At 38.9% G+C, this 23631-nt stretch overlaps 1 protein-coding gene across 1 annotated transcript in view; it reads left to right on the forward strand.

Annotated features, from left to right (window-relative positions):
- The window catches only part of LOC115776226 (dihydropyridine-sensitive L-type skeletal muscle calcium channel subunit alpha-1-like), a 252673-nt gene that overhangs the window by 211649 nt on the left and 17393 nt on the right, over positions 1-23631 (forward strand). Inside the window, 10 exon segments of the mRNA XM_030723834.1 lie at positions 7990-8037; positions 8689-8715; positions 8809-8934; positions 9019-9084; positions 9199-9290; positions 11248-11407; positions 12339-12466; positions 14236-14332; positions 15778-15880; positions 17892-17993. Coding sequence (XP_030579694.1) covers positions 7990-8037; positions 8689-8715; positions 8809-8934; positions 9019-9084; positions 9199-9290; positions 11248-11407; positions 12339-12466; positions 14236-14332; positions 15778-15880; positions 17892-17993 — 949 coding nt within the window.

Consider the following 23631-nt stretch of genomic DNA (forward strand, 5'->3'; position numbering starts at 1 on the left):
AAAAAGCCCTCCGTAAAGCTAGGACATCTTACTATTCATCATTAATTGAAGAAAATAAGAACAACCCCAGGTTTCTTTTCAGCACTGTAGCCAGGCTGACAAAGAGTCAGAGCTCTGTAGAGCCGAGTATTCCTTTCACGTTAACTAGTAGTGACTTCATGGATTTCTTTACAAATAGAATTTTAGACATTAGAGAAAAAATTATTCATAACCATCTCAAAGATTATTCTTCATGTTCGGCTGCTTTCAGCACTGCTGGTATTTGTTTAGACTCTTTTGCTCCAGTTGATCTTTCTGAGTTAACTTCAATAGTTAGTTCCTCCAAACCAGCAACATGTTTATTAGATCCCATTCCTACTAGACTGTTCAAAGAAGTCTTTCCAAATATTGATGCTTCAATCTTAAAAATGATCAATCAGTCTTTATTAGTTGGCTATGTACCACAGACCTTCAAGGTGGCTGTAATTAAACCTCTACTTAAAAAGCCATCACTTGACCCAGCTGTCTTAGCTAATTATAGGCCAATCTCCAACCTTCCTTTTCTCTCAAAGATTCTTGAAAGAGTAGTTGTAAAACAGCTAACTGATCATCTGCAGAGGAACGGTTTATTTGAAGAGTTTCAGTCAGGTTTCAGAATTCATCACAGTACAGAAACAGCATTAGTGAAGGTTACAAATGATCTTCTTACAGCCTCTGACAGTGGACTCATCTCTGTACTTGTCCTGTTGGACCTCAGTGCAGCTTTTGATACTGTTGACCATAACATTTTATTATAGAGATTAGAGCTTGCTATAGGTATTAAAGGTACTGCACTGCAGTGGTTTGAATCATATTTATCTCATAGACTCCAATTTGTTCATGTAAATGGGGAGTCTTCTTCACACACTAAGGTTAATTATGGAGTTCCACAGGGTTCTGTGCTAGGACCAATTTTATTTACATTATACATACTTCCCTTAGGCAGTATTATTAGAAAGCACTGCATCAATTTTCATTGTTAGGCAGATGATACTCAGCTTTACCTATCAATGAAGCCAGATGACACACATCAATTAGTTAAACTACAGGAATGTCTTAAAGACATTAAGGCCTGGATGACCTCTAATTTCCTCCTTCTAAATTCAGATAAAACTGAAATTCTTGTTCTTGGCCCCACAAATCTTAGAAACATGGTGTCTAACCAGATACTTACTCTGGATGGCATTACTTTGGCCTCCAGTAACACTGTGAGAAATCTTGGAGTCATTTTTGACCAGGATATGTCCTTTAATGCACATATTAAACAAATATGTAGGACCGCTTTTTTGCATTTGCGCAATATTTCTAATATTAGAAACATCTTTTCTCAGAGTGATGCTGAAAAGCTAATTCATGCATTTATTACTTCTAGGCTGGACTATTGTAATTCATTATTATCAGGCTGTCCTAAAAGCTCCCTGAAAAGCCTTCAGCTGATCCAAAATGCTGCAGCTAGAGTACTGACAGGGACTAGAAAGAGAGAGCATATTTCTCCCATATTGGCTTCTCTTCATTGGCTCCCTGTTAAATCTAGAATAGAATTTAAAATTCTTCTCCTCACCTACAAGGTCTTGAATAATCAGGCCCCATCTTATCTCAAAGACCTCATAGTACCATATCACCCCAATAGAGCACTTCGCTCTCAGACTGCTGGCTTACTTGTGGTTCCTAGTATACTTAAGAGTAGAATGGGGGGCAGAGCCTTCAGCTTTCAGGCGCCTCTTCTGTGGAACCAGCTTCCAGCTTGGATTCGGGAGACAGACACCCTCTCTATTTTTAAGATTAGGCTTAAAACTTTCCATTATGATAAAGCTTATAGTTTAGGGCTGGATCAGGTGACCCTGAACCATCCCTTAGTTATGCTGCTATAGGCCTAGTCTGCTGGGGGGTTCACATAATGCACTGTTTCTTCACATTCACCTTATTTACTTTGTTTATACTCCACTCTGCATTTAATCATTAATTGATATTAATCTCTGGCTCTCTTCCACAGCATGTCTTTTCTCTCCCCTCAGCCCAACCGGTCGCGGCAGATGGTAAATGGTAAAGCGCTTTTCTACTCAGTATGAGCACTCAAAGCGCTATTACAACATGTTTACATTCACCCATGCATACAAGCACTTCCATATGTACTAAGCTAAGTGCTTTTTAATTAACTATCATTCACACACATTCATACTCCGACGGGACGGTCGGAGAGCAACTTGGGGTTTAGTATCTTGCCCAAGGATACATTGGCATGTAGCCTGGAGTAGCCAGGAATCGAACCGCTGACCTTCTGATCAGTAGGTGACCTGCTCTACCTACTGAGCTACAGCCACCCCTATGCGATGACTGCCCCTCCCTGAGCCTGGTTCTGCTGGAGGTTTCTTCCTGTTAAAAGGGAGTTTTTCCTTTCCACTGTCACCAAGTGCTGCTCATAGGGGGTCGTTTTGACTGTTGGGTTTTGGCACTATATAAATAAAATTGAATTGAATTGAATTTCTTCACTGTGCTTGTGAAGGAATTTAAAAAATAAGTGTGTGTGTTGCTGTTTAAGCCTTTAGGTTTCTGTGTGTTTTATCGAACAGGAATTGACACCAAAAAGGAATAAGGAGTCTAATTTTTAAATTTAATAAAGCCATTTCAAACAGTTCAGATATCTGGGTCAGACTGCATGCCATGAGGTGGCATGAAGTACTGGCCCATTCTAATTCAACTTACAGTTTCATATAGTCACAGCATATCAGTCTTGATTACATCATTTAAAAACAGAATGTGGAAAACAGAGAAATTCAACAACAGGGTGACCTCGAAGTCTCCATTTCTATCATTCTGTTGTCTTCATCTGTGTGGTTCATTGTACAGTCAGAATTCAAAGTTCATGATGACACGGAACATTATAAGCTTCTGTGTTTTTAATCAGTTATGTCATTTTCCAGACAAATTTCTCAGGAAAGTAAACGTACATAAGATATATATGTGGCATATATCATGAATATCACTACACTTGTCATAACTGGTTCTTTGCGTACCAAGGGTTTATACACAGGCTGGAGATTAACCAGGTTGTAATCTGAGTCCCCCAGGGGAGGCAGAGGTGATGAGCTGTATGCCTCCTTGATGTTTGCATACAGTAGATCCAGTGCGTTGGTATTTCTGGTGCGGCAGATGACATACTGGGTGAAGGTGAGGAGAGTGGAGGACAGGGAGATGTGATTAAAGTCCCCGGAGATCAGAAAGAGTGCCTGTGGGTGTTGTGTTTGGAGTCTGCTGGTGGTAGCGTGAAGGACATCGCAGGCTGCAGCAGTGTTAGCAGAGGGCGGCACATACACAGTTATCACAGTAAGATGTGAAAACCCCCGAGGAAGATAGTATGGTCTCATTCTAACAGCCATTCAATGTCCTTACTGCAGTGTGTCTCTTTGATGGTTAAATGTCTAGTTACACCATCTATTGTTCACAAACACAGCCAGACCCCCTCCTCTCTTCTTATCACTCTCCCTGGTTCTGTCAGCATGAAGTAGATGAAAGCCATCCATGTTTATGTGTGAGTCCGCAGTTAGTGCGGTTAACCACGTCTCCGTCAGGCAGATGAGGCTGTTCTCCCAGTAGCTCCTTTGATGTCGTGTTAGCGCCTCCATCTCGTCCACTTTGTTGGGAAGAGATCTCACATTTCCCATGATGATGAATGGAATGACGGTTCTGTACCTTCTCCCCTGGCTGCGACGCCCGATGCCCGCACGTCTCCCGCGTCTCTTCCTTCTCTGCTCGTGGGGAATATCGAGTCGTTCTGCGGGAGGAGGCACAGCAGAGCTCCCGATGGAAATCAGCTGGTTCTGAGAGTAAACAATAGGAGCATGGTCACTCTCGCAGTCTCCGAACATAAACACCATAAAAAGGGTACATAAAAACAAAGTTTTCCAGAAAAAAGTCAGCTCCATAGTGTGAACTAAGGGTATAAGGATACCGAAACACACAAAAACACATCTAATACTAAACAAATGAGAAAAAAGCACGGAATTTGTGCAGAGCTGCTGAAACGGGCTGCTTACTTGCACGGCGCTGGAAAAATCAACTTCCTTAATGATAATCCATTAAAACATTGTACGGGGACTTATGCATGATGATGATATAAACGTTCATCAGCTGTTAGCTTGCCTCTATCTCATCCATTGTTGTGTTGTGTTTTGAGCCGCATACAAATTACATCAAGACGCTACTGCCCGCACTGATATATCGACTCCACCCAGTTGTGTTGAGTGAGTCGACCTGCGCTGAGTCTTTCCGTATGGAAATGCGGCTAAACAGCAGGAAGTCAGCAGGTCTAGATGGAATTAGCTCCAGACTGCTCAGGGATGTGCAGACCAGCTTTGTCAGGTGGTCCTGTATATCTGCAACCTGAGCCTGAATCTGGAGAGGGTCCCTGAACTGTGGAAGACTTCTTACATTGTTCCAGTGCCAAAGATTCCCAGGGAGCCCAACCAATACAGACCTGTGGCCCTGACTTCTCATCTGATGAAGACCATGGAGAGGCTTGTCCTGCTCCACCTTTGCCCACAGGTGAGCTCAGCACTGGACCCCCTGCAGTTTGCCTACCAGCCCAGCACTGGGGTGAAGGATGTTGTCATCTACCACCCAACCCAATCAGCATCATTAAGTTTTCTAACAACACAACCAGGATATTTCTGATCTTAAACAAAAAGTCAGCCTACAGAGAAGAGGCCGAGACAACAACCTTTGTACTTTAGGAGACAGAAAAGTCCATATCAGCAAAGGCTTCTCGTGGACCACCAATAATGAACAATTGCTCAAAATAGACCTTCAGAGTCTCTACTTCTTGAAGAGTGTGAAGAAAGCACAACTCCCACAACAGCTGTTGAACACTTTAGGTGCACAAGTCTATCATGTACTGCATCTAGCTGTACCTCTGAGAACCTCTGTGCTTTTGTGTTAAGTCAGTCCCTTCCCCATTTTCTTTATATTCTGTCTCTGTTTCAAGTTCCCAAGTTCTGATCAATGATTTATTACATTTCCTAAGTGTGCCTGCCTCCCTGTGTTGTGTCAAGTCTGTCCGTCAGTTTCCTTGTCTACTTCCTATTTTACTTTGCCAGTTTCTTGTGCTTGTATTCAGTTTTTTTGCCTTGTCTTGTAGTTAGATTTAGTTCACCTGCCTTCTGCTGCTGTCTCTACTCTTCCTGATTACCTCATATGTGTATATACTGCCTGTGTCCTTCTGTTCTTTGTCATGTCCTCATCTTTGGCTCCCCTTTTTGCTCTATGTCCAAGTTTCCTCCTAGTTTCCTAGATTATCTATTTCTGACTTAAGGCCAACCCGGTGTATATATTTAGCATGTTTTCCTGGGAATTCTAAAGGTCAGTAGAGTTCATCCCTGCCTATTCAGCTGTTACATTACAAAAACAAAACAAAAAAAATCCAAACACCTCCTCACTACTTTTCTCTTATTTACTGTATCTTAGTTGTGTGATAAAAATAGTAAATTGGAGTTCTGCAATGTGAAAGCTGTTAGTCCAATTTTAAAATTAAACATGAGCAATTTGGCCCTGGACAATGATTTGACCAATTTTCAAAAAAAAAAAAAAAAAAAAAATCATGCATCAGGTCAAATAAAAAAAATTACTTGCAGTTATTTCAGAAAAAAATAATTACTGTAGACATCAAAAGATTACATAAATGGTACATGAGTATTTGTGTTTTCAAGAAAATGTTTCAAGTTATGTGGTGCTCCCTTACAGTTTTTTCCTTGTTTTATACACGCAAAAAATGTTACTTTAATTGAATTCTGAAAACATGCAGCTCAAATATCAAGAACTTGACTCCAAACTGATAAACTCTAAGAATAATTCCATAGGTCTCACTCAGATATCACTTTAAATCATAGTTTTCTAACTCTCTGAACACAAATTGCATCATTTAGCACAGTTTGACATTTCAGCTAGACATTTGATGTCATTAACAGTTGTTTGGGTACTTTCTTTACCGCGCTTCCAGTGTTTCTGTCATCAGCTGCTGCAGGCTCCACCTTATCTTAAAGACTTCATAGTACTGTATCACTCCAAGAGAGCCCTTTGCTCTCAGGCTGCTGGCTTCCTTGTGGTCCCTAGGGTATTTTCAAGCACAATGGGAGGCAGAGTCCTCACCTTTCAGGCCCCTCTTCTATATTTTTAAGATTGGGCTTAAAACTTACCTTTATGATCAAGATTGTAATTAGGGCTGGATCAGGTCATCCTGAACCATCCCTTAGTTACACTGCGATATGCCTAAGGTGTTCAGGGGGTCCCATGATTCATTAAATCTTTTTCATTCACCTCTTTTCATTAATCTCTGGCTCTCTTCCACAACATGTCTCCCTCCCCTCAGCCCCAACTAGTTGCGGCAGATGACTGCCCCTCCCTGAGCCTGATTCTGCTGGAGATTTTGTCCTGTTTAAAAGGGAGTTTTTTTGTTTTTTTTTTCTTTTCCCACTGTCACAGAGTGCTTGCTCATAGGGGGCTGTTTTGATTGTTGGGTTCTCTCTGTAATTATTGTATGGTCTTTACCTTACAATATAAAGCTCATTGTGATTCGGCAGTATATAAATAAATATTTTAATTAATGAAAATGTAATTTAATTTAATTGAAATGGTCATACTAGCTATAGCTAATGTTTCTGCAATGACTCTGATTGTCTATCTTTTCTGATTTTCTATCTTATTTCAGCTTCAAAAGTGCTTGTTTTTCACCAATACACAGCTCTCTGGTTTTTATGTTGGTTACTCCTCAAACTATAAATGCACAGTCTGCAAAGGCAAAACCTGAATCTGAAACTGAGCATAGACATTCAGCATTATATATTTTCTGAAGAACTAATCTAACAGGACACACCTGTTGGTCACAGTAACCACGTAGTGATATTTTCTGATTCCTGTTGCTTGCCATGTTGTATAGCATAATTTCTGAGTAATCAGCAATATGAGATCTTTTCTTATCAATTTTATTTGGGTTTCTTCTGGGTATCCCAGCCTCATCCAACAGTCCAAAGACAGACATGTTAGGTTTATTGGTCTAAATTGGCCATGGATGTAAGATAAATACAGTGATTGCAGTGTATATAATAAAGTGCTATATGAATGTAAGGTTAAAATCAGATTTGAAGTTAAAATACTTTTGAGTGGTCAGTGAGACTAGAAAAGTGCGAGTATATTACATTTAGTTTGCAACTGCAAGCACAAGGACCTGCAATTTAACTTAATCAAAAAATAATCAAATTTGTATCCATTTATTCTAAGGTAACACTGAGTTTACACTGAGATTAAAACTGAGCTTTATGGGTTGGGAGTATTATAAAAGTAACAGAACTGCGACTACTTTGAATACACAGGCTAGTTTGAATTAGGAATTCTTATCATTTTCACTTTCAATAAATATAATCAAATCATGCAGTTATATTTCATGCCTTGGGTAAAACAAGACATTATATTGTATGATCTTAGATTTTTTCTTCAAAAATACTTTTTCTGTTCTCTGAAACATTTATGAAGAGTCAGTCATCCATTTATTAATATCATATGAATTCTTGGCCCACGTCAAAATTGGCCTGAACATTGCATTCAGATCACACTTCTGCTTGCAAGATCTGCAGACAAGACAGGCTTTAAAAAAAAAAAATGTCTTGAACCATACTGCAAAGGCTTGATACATGGACAGTATGTAAGGGTTAGACACTAGAGTATTGTGTTTTTCAGTTTATAGCCACCATCACATGAAGTCTGGAAAATTCGGGGGTTATATTTTGGAAACTGGCAATAATTTCATCAGTGGTATATTAATTTATTTCATAGTTTAGATTAACATATCTTCCTGAGACACTGGTTGTCAGGAGCATATAAGAAAAAAGGGGTTTTCTTATCTTGTCTGCAACATCTTTCAGCTTAATTTTCTTTATTTTCATCTCTCATATCACTTCTTGAATTTGTATTTCCCTCTCACAGGCAGCATTGGCCCCTCCTGGAGGACTTTACTGTCTCTATGGCTGTGCTGTAACTATTCACTCTCCTTAATTTTGCATGACATTCATGACATTCTGAGAAAAACTTTGTCACTGGTCCTGGTTGGTTTCATAAAGGCTTCATTGTCAAAATTCATTTTCACTGCTTTTGCAGGAATAGATATTCAAAAACACAACAAAATAACAACTTTCCTAAAATACATGAATATTTTTAATATAATTTGAAAATTTTTTTTTTTGTTTTTGTTTTTAATCTGAAGATTCTTAGCTTTGCTCTTCCCAGCTATTCTGTAGAAAACTGACTATGATTCTGACTCATTTGAAAGAAAAAAAAAATACCAGGCCAACCTCATTTCAACTGTTACATGTTGGTAATGACAGCACTAAATGTTAGGCCAATATAATCGTATTAACACAAATAATAATGTATACTATATTATAATCATTCAAGACTGAACATCATGACAATTATATATGCAATTGTTTTCTAGGATTTGTTCAGCATATTTGCATGTTGCAGTCTCATTTTGTATCAAAACGTTCACATAAAAGTACTCTTTCTGCATCATGGCAGATATTCCTTTATGAAATTATCTGGTGTGATTATGCTGACACAAACAAAATTTGCATCCTGAATGTTAAAAAATAATTCAGCTGTAGAAAAAATGGTTTATTTTTGCAGGAAGTGGATCCCATGGAGACAATTGCCGTGAGTTTTCTTAACCTTTCTTAAATTTTAGTTTATTTCAGTTTAACATTTTCAATTGTGTAAAGATTCTCTATCTTTTCCTCTCTTTGAAAGTCATCTGAGAACATGAGTGTATCAATAACATTCTTCAGACTCTTTCGAGTCATGCGTCTGGTCAAACTCTTGAATCGCTCTGAGGGGATACGAAATCTTCTATGGACCTTTATTAAATCCCTTCAGGTAAATATAATCACTCATGTACTTCAGCCTGTAGCCTTGAGATATTACAGCTTTCAGATATTGTTTTTGGTTTTTGTCTTGCAGGCTCTTCCTTATGTGGCCCTGCTCATCCTAATGTTGTTCTTTATATACGCAGTAGTTGGAATGCAGGTACACACACACACACACACACACACACACACATTACTATGTGACAATTGTCACCTTTCATAACTGATGCCTGCTACTGGTATTATTCTTAATGCAACCTTCTTCTGTGTGTAGATATTTGGCAAAATTGCACTGGTTGATGGCACATATATCAACAGAAATAACAACTTCCAGACCTTCCCACAGGCTGTGCTGCTGTTATTCAGGTAGGTGGTATAATTTTTGTTTAGCCTTTACAAAATAATCATAACTGCATTCACTGTAACTTGGAACATTTATTAAGCCTTTTTAAGCTTATAACTTCATAAGTACAGGAGGTAGTCACAGGGGAGGTAGTTTTAGGGCTGAAAAACAATGCAATCAAATACATTCATTGGGGTGGCTGTAGCTCAGTAGGTAGAGCAGGTCACCTACTGATCGGAAGGGCAGCGGTTCGAGTCCTGGCTACTCCAAGCTACATGCCAATGTATCCTTGGGCAAGATACTTAACCCCAAGTTGCTCTCCGACCGTTCTGTCTAGGTATGTATGCGTGTGAATGTTAGTTAATTAAAAAGCACTTAGCTTTGTAAAAATGGAAGTGCTTGTATGAATTGGAGTGCATGGGTGAATGCAAAACAGGTTGTATAAGCGCTTTGAGTGCTCATACTGAGTAGAAAAGCGTTATATAAGAACTAGTCCATTCACCATTTACATTTCATGCCTACTCAAAATGTCTAAAAACAAAATAATTTTTTTGCACACTTTCTGTAAATCCTATAAACTTCATTTCACTTATCAAATATCACTGTGTTCATCTGCTATATGATATATTTAACAGAAACTGCTGATCCAAACAACCAATGATTTATAAAAGAAAACCATGAAAATGATTGTTGGCATTTGCAGTGAACAACAATGAAGTTTGAGTGTGTTGAACCACTGGATAAGAATCTCAGTTGGTTGCTACAAAAACAACCTAAATTGCCTATCAGTACACAAGACAGGTAACCAGTTAGCAGCAATCAAATTTTGAAAATATGAGCAAGAGCGTTGTCAGTTAGTAAATTCAGTGCTTTGATGTCTTGGAAAGATAAAAAAATAAAATAATCTCTGCCGTAAACCATCATGCCAAAAAAAAAAAAAAAGGAGACACTGCCATTGCTTTAGAGTAGAAAATGCTTAAATGTCACTATAAGGTGGTTGATACTGTAATGCTTTAACCCTTTAACTCCCTTTATTATAATTCATTACAATAAGGTAAAATGACTTATTATGATATACTAAACTTTGGCTTCTTATTTTATCCACCAAAGCATGAATTTTGTATTATCTATTTTCCACATTTTGTCTTTTGTTTCATTGGTCATGATGAAAGGAAGATTGTCATACTATACCTTGACAGAATTAAGCTGTTCAGTATTTGAACAATTACATTTGTGTGTGTGTGTGTGTGTGTGTGTGTGTGTGTGTGTGTGTGTGTGTGTGTAATTTTACCTTGTACACCGAGGAAGTACTTATGAGGAAGTACTTTTCAAAACATTACTCCCTTATCTAATGAGTAAAAAGTTATTAGTTAGCTATCTCGTGAACATTCACCAAGAAATTATTATCTTTCACTTCCTAAAAAGTAAATACATAGAACTGCATGTATAAGCTTTGACATCGGAGACAATATAATGTTGGAATGGTATTTTTTCCCTCCACAGTTCCACATCTGTAATATGACAGAAAACTGAATTCTCAGTAGAGAAAACCCACATTTGTATGATAAAAATCTTTAGCCTTATACCTCCGAACCTGTCGAATCCGACACAGCATACTTCAAAAGCGACTTCGGCAACAAATACTGTAACACCCCTATATAGCTGTGAAGTGCATTTTCTGAGCTTTCAGGAACCATTTGAATTTTTCTGATAGGACAAAAAAGGTCCTTTGATCAGCCAACTCTGCACTGATATGCTACGTCTTAGACAGCTGTTCGCCGCTAGTAAGGGCAAGTAACCGTCACTTCAGCGGTGATCGCCTGGCATTATAGGGTTAACTGACGGCATAACCATAAGTAGTTTTTATTTGCTTAGATTTACTTTCCCTACAGCAAACCATTTTAAAAAAATGGAGAATCAAACAACAATTTTGCAGTAAAAAATTGTTTAAGTTGATTTAAATTGATATCTCTTTTTCAGATGTGCTACAGGGGAAGCGTGGCATGAAGTGATGTTAGCATCCATGTATGGGAAAAAGTGTGATCCCAAGTCTGATTACTTGCCTGGGGAAGAGTACACCTGTGGATCCAATTTTGCCATCATCTACTTCATGAGCTTCTACATGCTCTGTGCTTTTTTGGTAAAAAAAAGTTGCATGCACTGAACAAAGATAGACTTAATACTTCAGTAATGCCCCATGTTCAAAACACAGCTGCAAAAAAAACAAAAAAACAAAAAACAAACAAAAAAACAATATCATAACAATATATTCTTCTCTTTTGGGTGCATATACTTTTGGCATGCTGAGTGTAGATTAATGAATACTTTGCGTACCCACTGTATGTATGTATGTATGTATGTATGTATGTATGTATATATATGTGTGTGTGTGTGTGTGTGTGTGTGTGTGTGTGTGTGTGTGTGTGTGTGTGTGTGTGTGTGTGTGTGTGTGTGTGTGTGTGTGTGTGTGTGTGTCACAGCCTGGCTTTAGGGACAAGACAAATGAACATTATGGGTAGGCACAAAAATGGTATTTAAACCCATTCCTCAAATAGGAACATAGCTTCCAGTGTCCGACTGTGGAGAAAAAGGCAAAACTGACCCCCTGACAAAAGTATTTAGAGCTCCTGAATCTCTTAACATCTTAACAGGATCTTTCAAAGTCAGAGTTTGGTCAGTATTGCTGGCAATACGTTGGACTCATTTTCTGTGGGTCTTGGACTCTGCCAGGGCTACCCTTTGTCTCTGATTCTGTTCAGAATTTTTATGGACGGATGAGCTGGAGGAGGTGGTGGGAGAGAATGAGGTCTTGGATTCTCTAATTCTTCTTAATTCTGCTTAAAAGGGAGTTTTCCAGGGATTCTGGTGTGAGACACCCATATTTGTAACAATGTAAACAGACATCATCACACAACGCTTGCTATCGTTGTAGACCAACTGAATAATTCAAACAACATGAAACCATTTTTATTTTTTAATTATTATTATTATTGTGTTTTTTAAAGCAATGTGAAACTTGATGGCACATTGATGCGGTCATAATGTAAAGACATGTTTTTTCTGTTTCACAGATTATCAACCTGTTCGTTGCTGTCATTATGGATAACTTTGACTACTTGACACGTGATTGGTCGATTCTTGGCCCCCAGCACTTGGATGAGTTCAAGAAAATCTGGGCAGAATATGATCCAGAGGCCACGTATGTGTTTGTAAATATATGTGGTTCCAACAGTACTGATTGCCTTTCAAATGCATGACTATAGTCATTACTATGGTTCTAGTAAGAAAATGGATGGGAACCTGGATCCTATTGCAGGAAGCAGGTTCAACAAACTTTCTGTTTAACCATAAACTTTGAGTTTATTAATTATTTTTCCCATTCCAGAAAGGCTAATGATGATAGTTCCATTAACTTTGAGTGAGTGAAGCACATGTGACAGTAGAGAAAGAAATCCATAATGATACAATACATTTACCATCACAATGGGTAATTTTAATTAAATTGGGCTGCTCTGTCATGATCAGGTGCTCTAAATAAAATATACAGTTTTTTAATACTGTCTATCATCACTTCAATTTTCTTCAGATGAAGCTCAAATCTTAATTTTACATTTTTTATTTATTTATTCAGCTGTAACCTGGATCAGGACAAAATGGACTGGGAAATGAGTGGATCCAAATTGAATATGTACCCGATACAGTGTGAATATGTGATCCATACCCATTTTGATTCTGTCCCATTGTGAAAAACTCCAATGCAGAGCCAGTTTGCTGATCTATTACAGAGCCTATGATACTCTGGTCCAGAGTCACTTGCTATGCTTGTAGACCCACTAAAACAGATTTAGGTCATTTTAAAAGGAAATTCAAACACTGTACCTTTCCAAATGTAGCTTGACATTTAATTACTGAATCTCAGTCTGTGGACATTTTTCAACATGACATATAGTCAGAAGACAGTCTGCGTCCTGTTTTAAAAAAGTCAATTTAAAACACGTCTCATTCAATTTTGGAATCTTAAAATCATTACAGCTTCATATTCACTTGAATATTCACATCATCTCCAAGATCTCAACTGGGAAAGACATTATCCTATTAGTGTGATAGATTATGACATGACAAATGATTGCTCATTGATCAGTGTGTTATGTAAACTGTGATTGCTACAGTAATGTTCCCAGTGCAAGGACACATCACAGAATTAGAAAGATGTAGACTTTAGAACTGATTCTGAACTAATAAATCTGCAATGTTATCTTTGCCTCCATCCTTACACTGACTACTCATTGATTGTAAAAGGACCTATTATAAGTGCAAGAAATAATGAATTGTGTAACTGTAATTTCAGTGTTTGTAAAAATGTAAACTTCTAAAAATGAATTTGTTCCGCTATTTGCTTTGATAACAATTTTACAAATGAGGAACTGCAACTGATTCCACAGCTGGCCGGGGCTTTTCTGTGTGGAGCTTGCAAGTTCACCCCATGCTTGTGTGGGCTCTATCTTATTATTCCGGCTTCTTTTCACAGTCCAAAGACTTGTGTGGGTTAGGGTAACCGGTAATTTTAAGTTGACTATTGGTGCTAATGTGAGCGTGAATGGTTGTCGCTAGCCCTGTGATCTGTCCTGGGTGACCCTGCCTTCACCCTATGACAGCTGGGATAGGCTTTAGCTTCCACTTGGCCTTGAATTGGCTAAGGAGAAAAAAATGAAGTATTGGATTGAATGGATTGAAGTATTATTTTAATTGGGTTATTAGCTTCTTTTGTTAAATTTCCAATTTATTCCACTAATTGTGAAGCCCACATTTAATGTTCTATTAGAAATATTCCTAAAAGATAAGTGCATATTTGTTTTTTTTTTGTTTTTTTTTTTTTTTTTTTTTTGCTTGTTGTTATTGTTTAAGAAAGGTTCTTGGTGTGTACTTGTGTAAATATGAAATCCTTAATTTTTTAATACTTTCATACAGGGGGCGTATTAAGCACCTTGATGTAGTGACACTACTACGAAGAATCCCTCCGCCTTTGGGATTTGGCAAATTCTGCCCTCATCGTATTGCTTGCAAGGTGAAAAAACATTTAGCCTGGTGCCTGATGTTACATGGTAATCCTAATGTAATTAAGTATTTTTCTTTTGCTTGTTGCAGTTCAGTGAAGGGCTAGTATAAACTGAAAGTGTTCTCATGGTAGAATAAAATCTCAGAGCAGAAAAGCATTTTATTAATGTGGGAGATTATGTTCAATTTTAAGAATGGCTGATACTAATTGAATCACTCATAGTCCAAAAAGTGAGATATTCCATGACAATTAAGAAGCACTTAAAAGCCTATAATAAAGTGGTGTATGAGTGTGTGTGAATGGGTGAAACTGGGTTCTCAGTAAGAGTAGAAAGGCATAATATTAAAAAAAAATAAAATAAAATAAAATAAAATAATAAAGAAAGGCACAATATAAATACCAGTCCATTTATTTGAGGAAAAACTGGAATCTGTGAATTAAAAAATCCTATAGTGCATTAATGCTCTCAATAATTAGTTTAAAATAGACAAAGTCTATATTACAGACAAAATCCTCCCTGTGGTCCCATTAGAGATCATTGAACTACTGCAGCCCCAGTGATGCATGAGTCATCCCCCTCATAAAGAAACTCCAGTTTTTCTGTGGCTGTTATCTCTGTCAGGTCCCCCACCCCCCATCCAAAGTCCAACTTGACTTGTGTACATGGAGGGGGCACTCCACCCATTTCAGGCTGAAGCCCATGGCCTCAGATTTAGAGGTGCTGATTCTCATGCCACCCACTTCACACTCAGCTACAAACCATTCCACTACGAGCTGGAGGCCACCACCTGATCAAGCCAACAGGACTGCATCATCCGCAAAGAGCAGAGGCGAGAAGCCTTTTACCACATGGCTATACTTAGAAATTCTGTCCATAAAAATTACGAACAGAATCAGCAGCAAAGGACAACCCTAGTGAAGTCCAACACCCACAGGAAACAAGTCTGACTTATTGCCGGCTATATGGACCAAGCTCTCGCTTGCCGGCACAAGAGTATTAAATGCATTGTGCATGGAGAGGGAAAAGAGTGAAGTGGAGAAGAAATTATCATTGCATAATAGCAACTCTCCAAATAGCTTTGGCCTATAGCACCATAAGTAAGGGAATGTTCAGGTGCCTGTTTTCTGAAATCCAACTGGAAGATAGTTACACAGAAAGATGTTTTAAATCTATGAATTTAATTATTTAAAGATCATCTTGAATTTTATCCAAGAGAGTAAAGAAAGTGCTATATTAGTGCCAGTTCATTAAACTGTGCCTTAAATATTGCCTGAGAGAGGAGAACAGTGCTACAGGTGAAATATCTACTTTCTAAATATCCAGTATTTCACCACTGATGGAGAGAAAATAGGAGATTCACCATCCTTTTCTCAAATATGAATATTAAAACCTCTGGCTTAGCACCATTGCAAACTGATACTAAAATTTTTATGATTGCGTTTTGTTTCTACAGAGGCTGGTATCCATGAACATGCCTCTCAACAGTGATGGAACTGTCACCTTCAATGCCACACTCTTTGCCTTGGTTAGAACTGCACTGAAAATAAAGACAGAAGGTTTGTGTTAAAACTTTGTGGATAGTGTGTTTCAGCAACAGGAAACTACTAGCAATGATGTGATGAAAAAATATATTATTCAACAAAAATCAAAGGACCACTTTTTAGAGTTGAGATACTGATCTGGTCAGTTAGGTAGTGGGAGGGTGGTGGTGGTGGGGGGTCACTTTTAGCTGCATTGGTGTTAAGGAATTTAACAAGTGCACTAGAGGGGCAACAATAAGACAACCCCCCAAACAGGATTGGCTTCATAGGTGGAGGTCACTGACATTTTTTTTTTCCCTTCTCATCTTTTCTGACTGTTAGTTTTGCATCTGGCTAGGGTCAGGGTCACTACTGGTAGCACGAGGGCATAACTGGACACTGCAGACGTTGTACAGCTATTCCAGTTACTGTGTTACTGTAGGACAGTGGTTCTCAAATCCAGGCCTCGTTGCCCAGCGTCCTGCAGGTTTTAGATGTGTCTGTGCTTCAACACACCTATTCTTCAAATATAGAAGTCATTAGCGGGACTGGAGAACTTGACTGCATACTGAGAAGGTAATTCAGCCATTTGATTCAGATGTGTTGGATCAGGGACACATCTAAAACCTGCAGGACACTGGGCCACAAGGCCTGGATTTGAGAACCACGGATCTAGGAGAACTGGACAGGACCATCAAAGGTCTTTAACCCTTCAGCAGGACAAGCATCTGGTCCTTTGTGCAAGGCGGAATAGGATGAGCATTGCCAGAGCTCTACAAAATGACATCCAGCAGGCCACTAATGCGAATGGTTCAGAGCAAACAATCAGAAACTAACCTCATGAGGGTGACCTGAGGGTCCAACATCCTCTAATGGACCCTGTACTCACTGCCCAGTGCCAGGGAGTCCACTTGATATTTGCCATAGAATACCGGAATCAGAAGGTCTACTACTGGCACCCTGTGCTTTTCACAGATGAGAGTAGGTTCACGCTGAGCCCATGTGACTTACGTGAAAATGGAGAAGCTGTGGAGAATGTTATGCTACCTGTAACATCATTCAGCGTGAACGGTTTGGTGGTGGGTCAGTGATGGTCTGGGCAGACATACCCATGGAGGGACGCACAGACCTCTACAAGCTGGGCTACGACACCCTCACTGCCATTAGGTATTGGGATGAAATCCTTGGACCTACTGTCAGACCCTACATTGACGGAGTCAGTCCTAGCTTCCTCCTACTGCACAGCAATGCCCGAGCTTATGTAATGAGAGTATGCAGGCAGTTCCTGGAGCATGAATGAAATTGATACTATTGACTAGCACCCCACTCTTGCCTGGCCTGAATCCAATAGAACATCTCTGGAACATTATTTTTTGCTTCTTCATACACTGCCAGGTTGCACCTCAGACTGTCCAGAAGTTCCCAGACTAGGGTCCAGATCTGGGAGGAGATCCCCTAGGACATCATCCATCACTCAATTAGGAGCATATCCCGACGTTTTCATGCATAGAAGGACATGGGGGCCATAAAAACTACTGAGTACCATTTTGTTTTCACAGTGTTCCTTTAAATTTTTTTGGAGCAGTATAGATCAATGAGTGGTTGATGAGCCAGATAAGAAGTGGGCAAATGCAAAAACAGAGCTAAAACAAAGTGAACATCATAGTTATATGATTGTAATTGGACACAAACACCTTTTCCATATCATTTATAAAGGAAGCAAATGAGACAAAATGACATCTTTTTTTTGTCTTTTTTTTTTTTTTTTTTTACATTAGCTCAAACGGAACAGGCAATGAAAATAAATAGTCTTATTTAGGAGCTGCTGTACTCTATGATGCATATGGGGCAAATGTGGAAGCAGGTAGTAGTAGAGTCACTTCCTTGAATTTGTTCATAGCACTTTCAGATTGACACCTACTTTAATATAATGTTTTTAGAAAGCTGTGTTTTGGTCCTAGATGATTAGGTGACATCTATACTTTTTGAAAGTCACAGAAAGAGTTTGATTATTCATTTTTTGTGTAATTCTTCTTCAACTTCTCAGGTAATTTTGAACAAGCCAATGAAGAACTGAGAGGAATAATCAAAAAGATTTGGAAGCGCACCAGTATGAAACTATTGGACCAAGTCATTCCACCAATAGGAGGTCAGCTTTCATAATCTGTGCGCGCGTGTGTGTGTGTGTGTGTGTGTGTGTGTGTGTGTGTGTGTGTGTAGGGGGGGCATATATACACACACAGGTGTTGGATAACAATAAACTGCACAAACAAGGCAAATAAATATTCTTTTATTCAGAATTTTAAGCAGTATTTCAACTACTAATATTTAATTTTTCTTTGTGACATTAAAACCAATTAAACATTGGGCAGGTTGCTGTGGACAGTAACCACTGATCAGAAACTTGACACTCAAAAGCCAGAGATACCTGTGGAAAGGTACATAAACCCGAGGACAAAAGACATAAAAATGATGATACTAAGTGTTGGCAAATAAATCAAACAAATAAAAGAGATGAGAATAGGTCTTCAGTACATCATAAAGGCCCCTAACATCCTGGGTCTATCATAGTGTACATAAGAGCTCAGGATCAAATGAGCTACCCAAACATAATAGTTGCAGGGCATTTTTTTTAGCCCTTTCCTCAATACAAAATAACTTCAGTGTTGAAGAATGTTGGTACTTTCCCCACATGATTTGATCTCTACGTATAAACAGCTACATTTTACTGAATAAAGTGTTTTAACTTGACCATTCCAAAACAACTTTATTTATTCTCAGTAAGTTGGAAATACTCGTGTGTTGAGGGATATTTTTTAACATGATCCACACACAAATTTCCTAATGTTTTTCTTTAACATAGTGTGTTGGTATAGCATATAATTCATTGGCCCATAAATGAAGGCTTAAATGGGAAAATAGTTAAACAAGATTAGCATATCTCAAAAAAAGTGCAGGAGTGCATTTCAGTTCAGCGTGAAGTTTTTGCTGTTCAGCAGTCTGACTGTTTCTTTTCAGCATTCTGGAGGTGCAGCTCACTATACTGGCATACCTTTTTCCTGATGGCAGTAGGAAAAAGAGTCCAGCTCCTGTTTTCATCGTGGTGATGTTGGACATCCTGTTTCCTATTTTGACTGCCTGTGGTCTTCCTACCAGGAACTCTAGGAGCCAGTTGCACAGGGTGGTGTTCAAACCCAGCTGAGCTAGTTTCTCTACCAGCTGGTGGAGGATGATTTTGTTGAATGCTGAGCTGAAGTCTATGAACAGCATTCTGGCACAAGTGTCTCTTTTGTCCAGTTGGGTGACAGCCAGGTGAACAGCAGTGGTAATGGCATCCTCTGTGGAGCAGTTGGCTCGGTATGCAAACTGCATGGGGTCCAGTGTGGCAGTGTAGCTTGGTCTTGATGTGTTTCATGACTAGTCTCTCAAAACACTTCATGATGGTAGATGTGAGTGTAACTGGGCGGTAGTCATTGAGATAGGTCACTGTGGTTTTCTTTGGCAAAGGGATGATGGTGGTGGTCTTGAAAAAGGTGGGGACAACAGTGTAGCTTAGGGAGATGTTGAAGACATCGGTCAGCACGTCAGCCAGTTGGTATGCACGTTCTCTCAGCATACGACCTGGAATTTGGTCTGGACCAGCAGCCTTTTGTGGGTTGACTCTAAGCGGTTTTCCTCACTTCAGAGGTGGACAGAAGTAGCACCTGGTCATTGGGTGGAGGGATGGCTTTCCCTCAGGAATTTAAATAATAAGTGTGTGTGCTGCTTAAGCCTTTAGGTTTCTGCACGTTCATTTATTGAACAGGAATGACACAAAACAAATGGAAAAAGGAGTCCAATTATTAAACTTAATTAAACCAATTAAAACAGTTTACAGATATCTGGACCAGACTGCATGCCATGCCCGTGTGAGATGGCATGAAGTACTGGCACATTGTAATTCAGCTTACAGTTTCATATAGTCACAGTTTATCAGTCTTGGTTGATGTACAAAACAAAGGATTCCAGCAGCTGCATCTTGACATGACCTCGGAGTCTCCATTTCTATCTTTGTGTAGTCTCTATCAGTGTGGTTCATTGTACAGTCAGAAAACAAAGTTCATGATGACACGAAACATTATAAGCTTCTGTATTTTTAATCAGTTATGTTATTCTTCCAATCAAAAACAACTTTCTCAGGGAAGTAAATGTACATAATAAATATATATATATATATATATATATATATATATATGAATATATATCATGAAAATCCCAACAATCCCCCCTTTTGAGCTCAGACATTTCTGAGCTCAACTTCACCAGCCTGACCTGGGGTGGTCAGCCAGGACTACATTGATGTTAAGAGCCAGAAGAGGATTTTTGTGAAAACTAATCTTATGCTATTGTGATTGTGAATTTAGCAAAGAATTAAGACAGGGTTTAATGATGTCATACTTATAATGGATGTACTTACTTTCTATACTTTCTTATGGCCTGAAAAACAAAAAGAAAACAAGCATTAGTCTTTCATGTGTTAATGTTGTTTAGTGAAGTGGATTAGCATTTAAATTTCATCAGTCCAAAGTAAATTCTGCATATAAATTGGCCCACATGACAAACAGTAACACAAAACAGTCACTATCTAGTAATTTTCCTCAAATTCATTAAAAAATGTGGATTGCATCCTTTCAGGATCAAATCCAGTTCCAATCGATGAAAATCTTACTGCAAACATAAAGTAATGATCACTGCATGAGTGCACAGGTAATAGTTATGTATGCATCCTTCTTTCAGCCTTCAGCACACCGTGCTCATATTCACCAAAGCCTTGGATGTTCAAACCACAGTAGTCAGCACTCGTCTTTGACGATGCATCCCTGCACCTCTTTAGATATCAGCTATTCACATCTGGCCGTCATCCTGGTTATTTTCCTGTTAAAGGCGTATAATGTCTCAGGTGTGATCTCAGGTACCTGTGGAAAAAGTCCGGTAAAGAAAGTTACAATTTTTCCCTGTCAATTAAACAAAACACCATGAACTGCAGGTCTTGCAGGTCAATAATTAAATTTACACAAACTAAGACAGGACATCAAAATGCCCATAAATATTCTAAGGATCTATTTATTCAATGGCTTTTATTTATAAATCTTTTATTTTGTTAATCAGCCTGAGAAAAATGACCTTACAATTTTAGTATACCACTAGTTTGCTAATTTACTAAGTGGATTCAATCCACCAAAAGTGAACCTGATTTAATGCACCTAGAGTTAAATATCAGATCAAGCAAAAAACTAATTTGAGCTTCTGTCTGTCTATGAGTGTGTGAGTGTGTGAGTGAGTGAGTGTGTGTAAGCTGCTTCTTCATTGGTGACCCACTCTACCTCCTGAGTTACAGCCACCTGTAAAGTTTCCTGCACAATTACTTTTCTTTCATGTCTGGCAGTCTTTGAAATCGGAACGATGATCCGAATGCACTGATTGCTGTTTGCTTTTACAAGAACAGCTCTATAAGTTTTCTTGTTAATGTTTGTATTTTTATTTTTTTTAGTTACTTATGCCAGGCCTGAGAAGCAATAAGGAAAAGGATAGAAAAGAGGGATAAAAAAAAGAGAGAGAAAAAATGTGTGTGTGGGGGGGGGGGGACAAAGGGGAGAAAGGAAAGAAAAAATACTCGAAGACAATATACATACATACATACACACATTCACATCTCTATACATATGCATATACATATACACACATACACACAGTCCTGATGGCAACCACATGCATACCCCAGATGAGGAAGGAAGGAGACCCCAGACGGAGCCCCCACGGCCAAAGGGCAAGAGTCCAGAGAGCCAGAGGCATGAGCCCCCCTCCTCCAAGAACCTACATGTGTCTAATGTGATGTTTAACTGAGTGGGAGGAGGGAAAGGGTCAGGATAACTATGACCCAGAGGCAGAGGACTACCCCTGGAGTAAGAGAGCCAGCTAACTACTACTACTAAACACCCTAGTTCCCTATACCCAACCACAGTGCAGGGAAGGCAGGTCCACGGCCTGAACTGGCCACACCCCCAGGACACACTGCAAAGACACACCCTACACGCACGCAAAAGACAACAAATATCACACACACAGTTACAATAAACATCACACTCTCACACTCATACACACACCACACACACACACACACACGTACACACACGCACACACACGCACACACCACAACCCCCCACAGCATAGAAATGGGAAATGGGCGACCCCGGGCACCAGGGCCCCAGACCCACGGGGCCTCGCAGATCAGGTCGGCCACCCGGACGGGGCCAGCACCCACTACCACAGGCCCCCCAGCCCCACACCCCAAGACCATAAGAGCATCCATCCAAGCCCCCACCACCAACAACCAGGGCCCAGACACAGAAACCACAAAATGGCAGCCACCATCTCCAGTCCAAGAGCTATCAGACACCCAATAAACATCACACTCCCCTAGCCCACCCCCAGTTACCTGCCGAGTACACTGCAAGACAAGACGACAGCCGGTCACCCCTATCATGTGATGGAGCTGATCAGTGGGGAACAGAGAGATTAAAATTTGGCCAATTGGTTTTTAGAGGTGGCAGACATTCTTTCCAGACTAATGTGCTCTAAACGTAGATTCCTATAGTGAGTAATGCATAAATCATTTTTTGATTTCCAATTCATGAGGATAGTTTACTTAAAGATGCATAGGGCAGTAAGAACTATGTGTGATACATTTCTTTCCATCATCTAAAATCACTTACATCATCTAAAATCCACAGTTTTGGTGATGCTGGGTTAGTGCAATTAAACGATGTGGATAAGTCTTCACATATCATCTGCCAGAACCTCTGAACAGGCATACAAGACCAAATAGCATGCATATAGTTTTCAGCCTGATTGCCTGATCAGTGGGTGCATATATTTGTGTCTCTGAGGCCCATCTGGAACATCCTGTGTCCTGTATAATGTGTTCTATGGAGAGTTTTGTATTGTATAAGTTGTAAATTTGGACTTTTAGTCATTTTGAAAGTGTTTAAACATATCTGTGTCCAGAAGTTTTCATCTGGGTTGATGGAAACAAAATTCTTTATAAAACTCTGCTGGAAAACCATCTGGGCCTGGGGCTTTATTATTTGGGATGCTGTATTGCTTCATTAAATTCCGACGATGAAAGAGGCAAATCAAGAGTGGCAGCCTGCTCATCATTTAGGTTTTGGTAGATTTATATTATTAAGATATTCTTCAATTTCAGTATCAGATGGATTGATCTGTGATGATGATAAGGCTTCATAAAAGTCTTTAAAAGAGTCTTTATTTGTTGTAGGTCATGAGTAATGTTACCAATTGAATCTTTAATAGAATAAATAGCTATTTTTTCTTTATTTAGTTTTAACTGATCGGCCAGAAATTTTCCAGATTTGTTTCCAGGTTCAAAGATTTCTAAACACAGCCTTTGCAGCATAAATTGTGTTCCTATCAGTTATTTCATTTAATTCCAGTTTTAGTTTAGTTTCCTCAGGTTGTTAATTATATGTTCCTGTGGTAAAGCAGCATAGACAGTTTCTAAAGATTTAATTTTTTCTTCTAATTCTAACACATGGGTTTTTTCTTTATTTTTCTTATGCGAGCAGTAAAATATTTTTTTACCCCTCATTACTGCCTTTCCTGCTTCCCAAAGAACACATGGTGATATTCCAGGTAGATCATTATTTTATAAATATATTGACCACTCCTTTTTGAAATAATTAATGAAATCTTGTTCTTTAAGTAACAATGTATTAAATCTCCAGTTCTTG

This window comes from Archocentrus centrarchus, unplaced genomic scaffold (assembly GCF_007364275.1).
Source record: "Archocentrus centrarchus isolate MPI-CPG fArcCen1 unplaced genomic scaffold, fArcCen1 scaffold_29_ctg1, whole genome shotgun sequence".
In the NCBI taxonomy this organism is placed as follows: domain Eukaryota; kingdom Metazoa; phylum Chordata; class Actinopteri; order Cichliformes; family Cichlidae; genus Archocentrus; species Archocentrus centrarchus.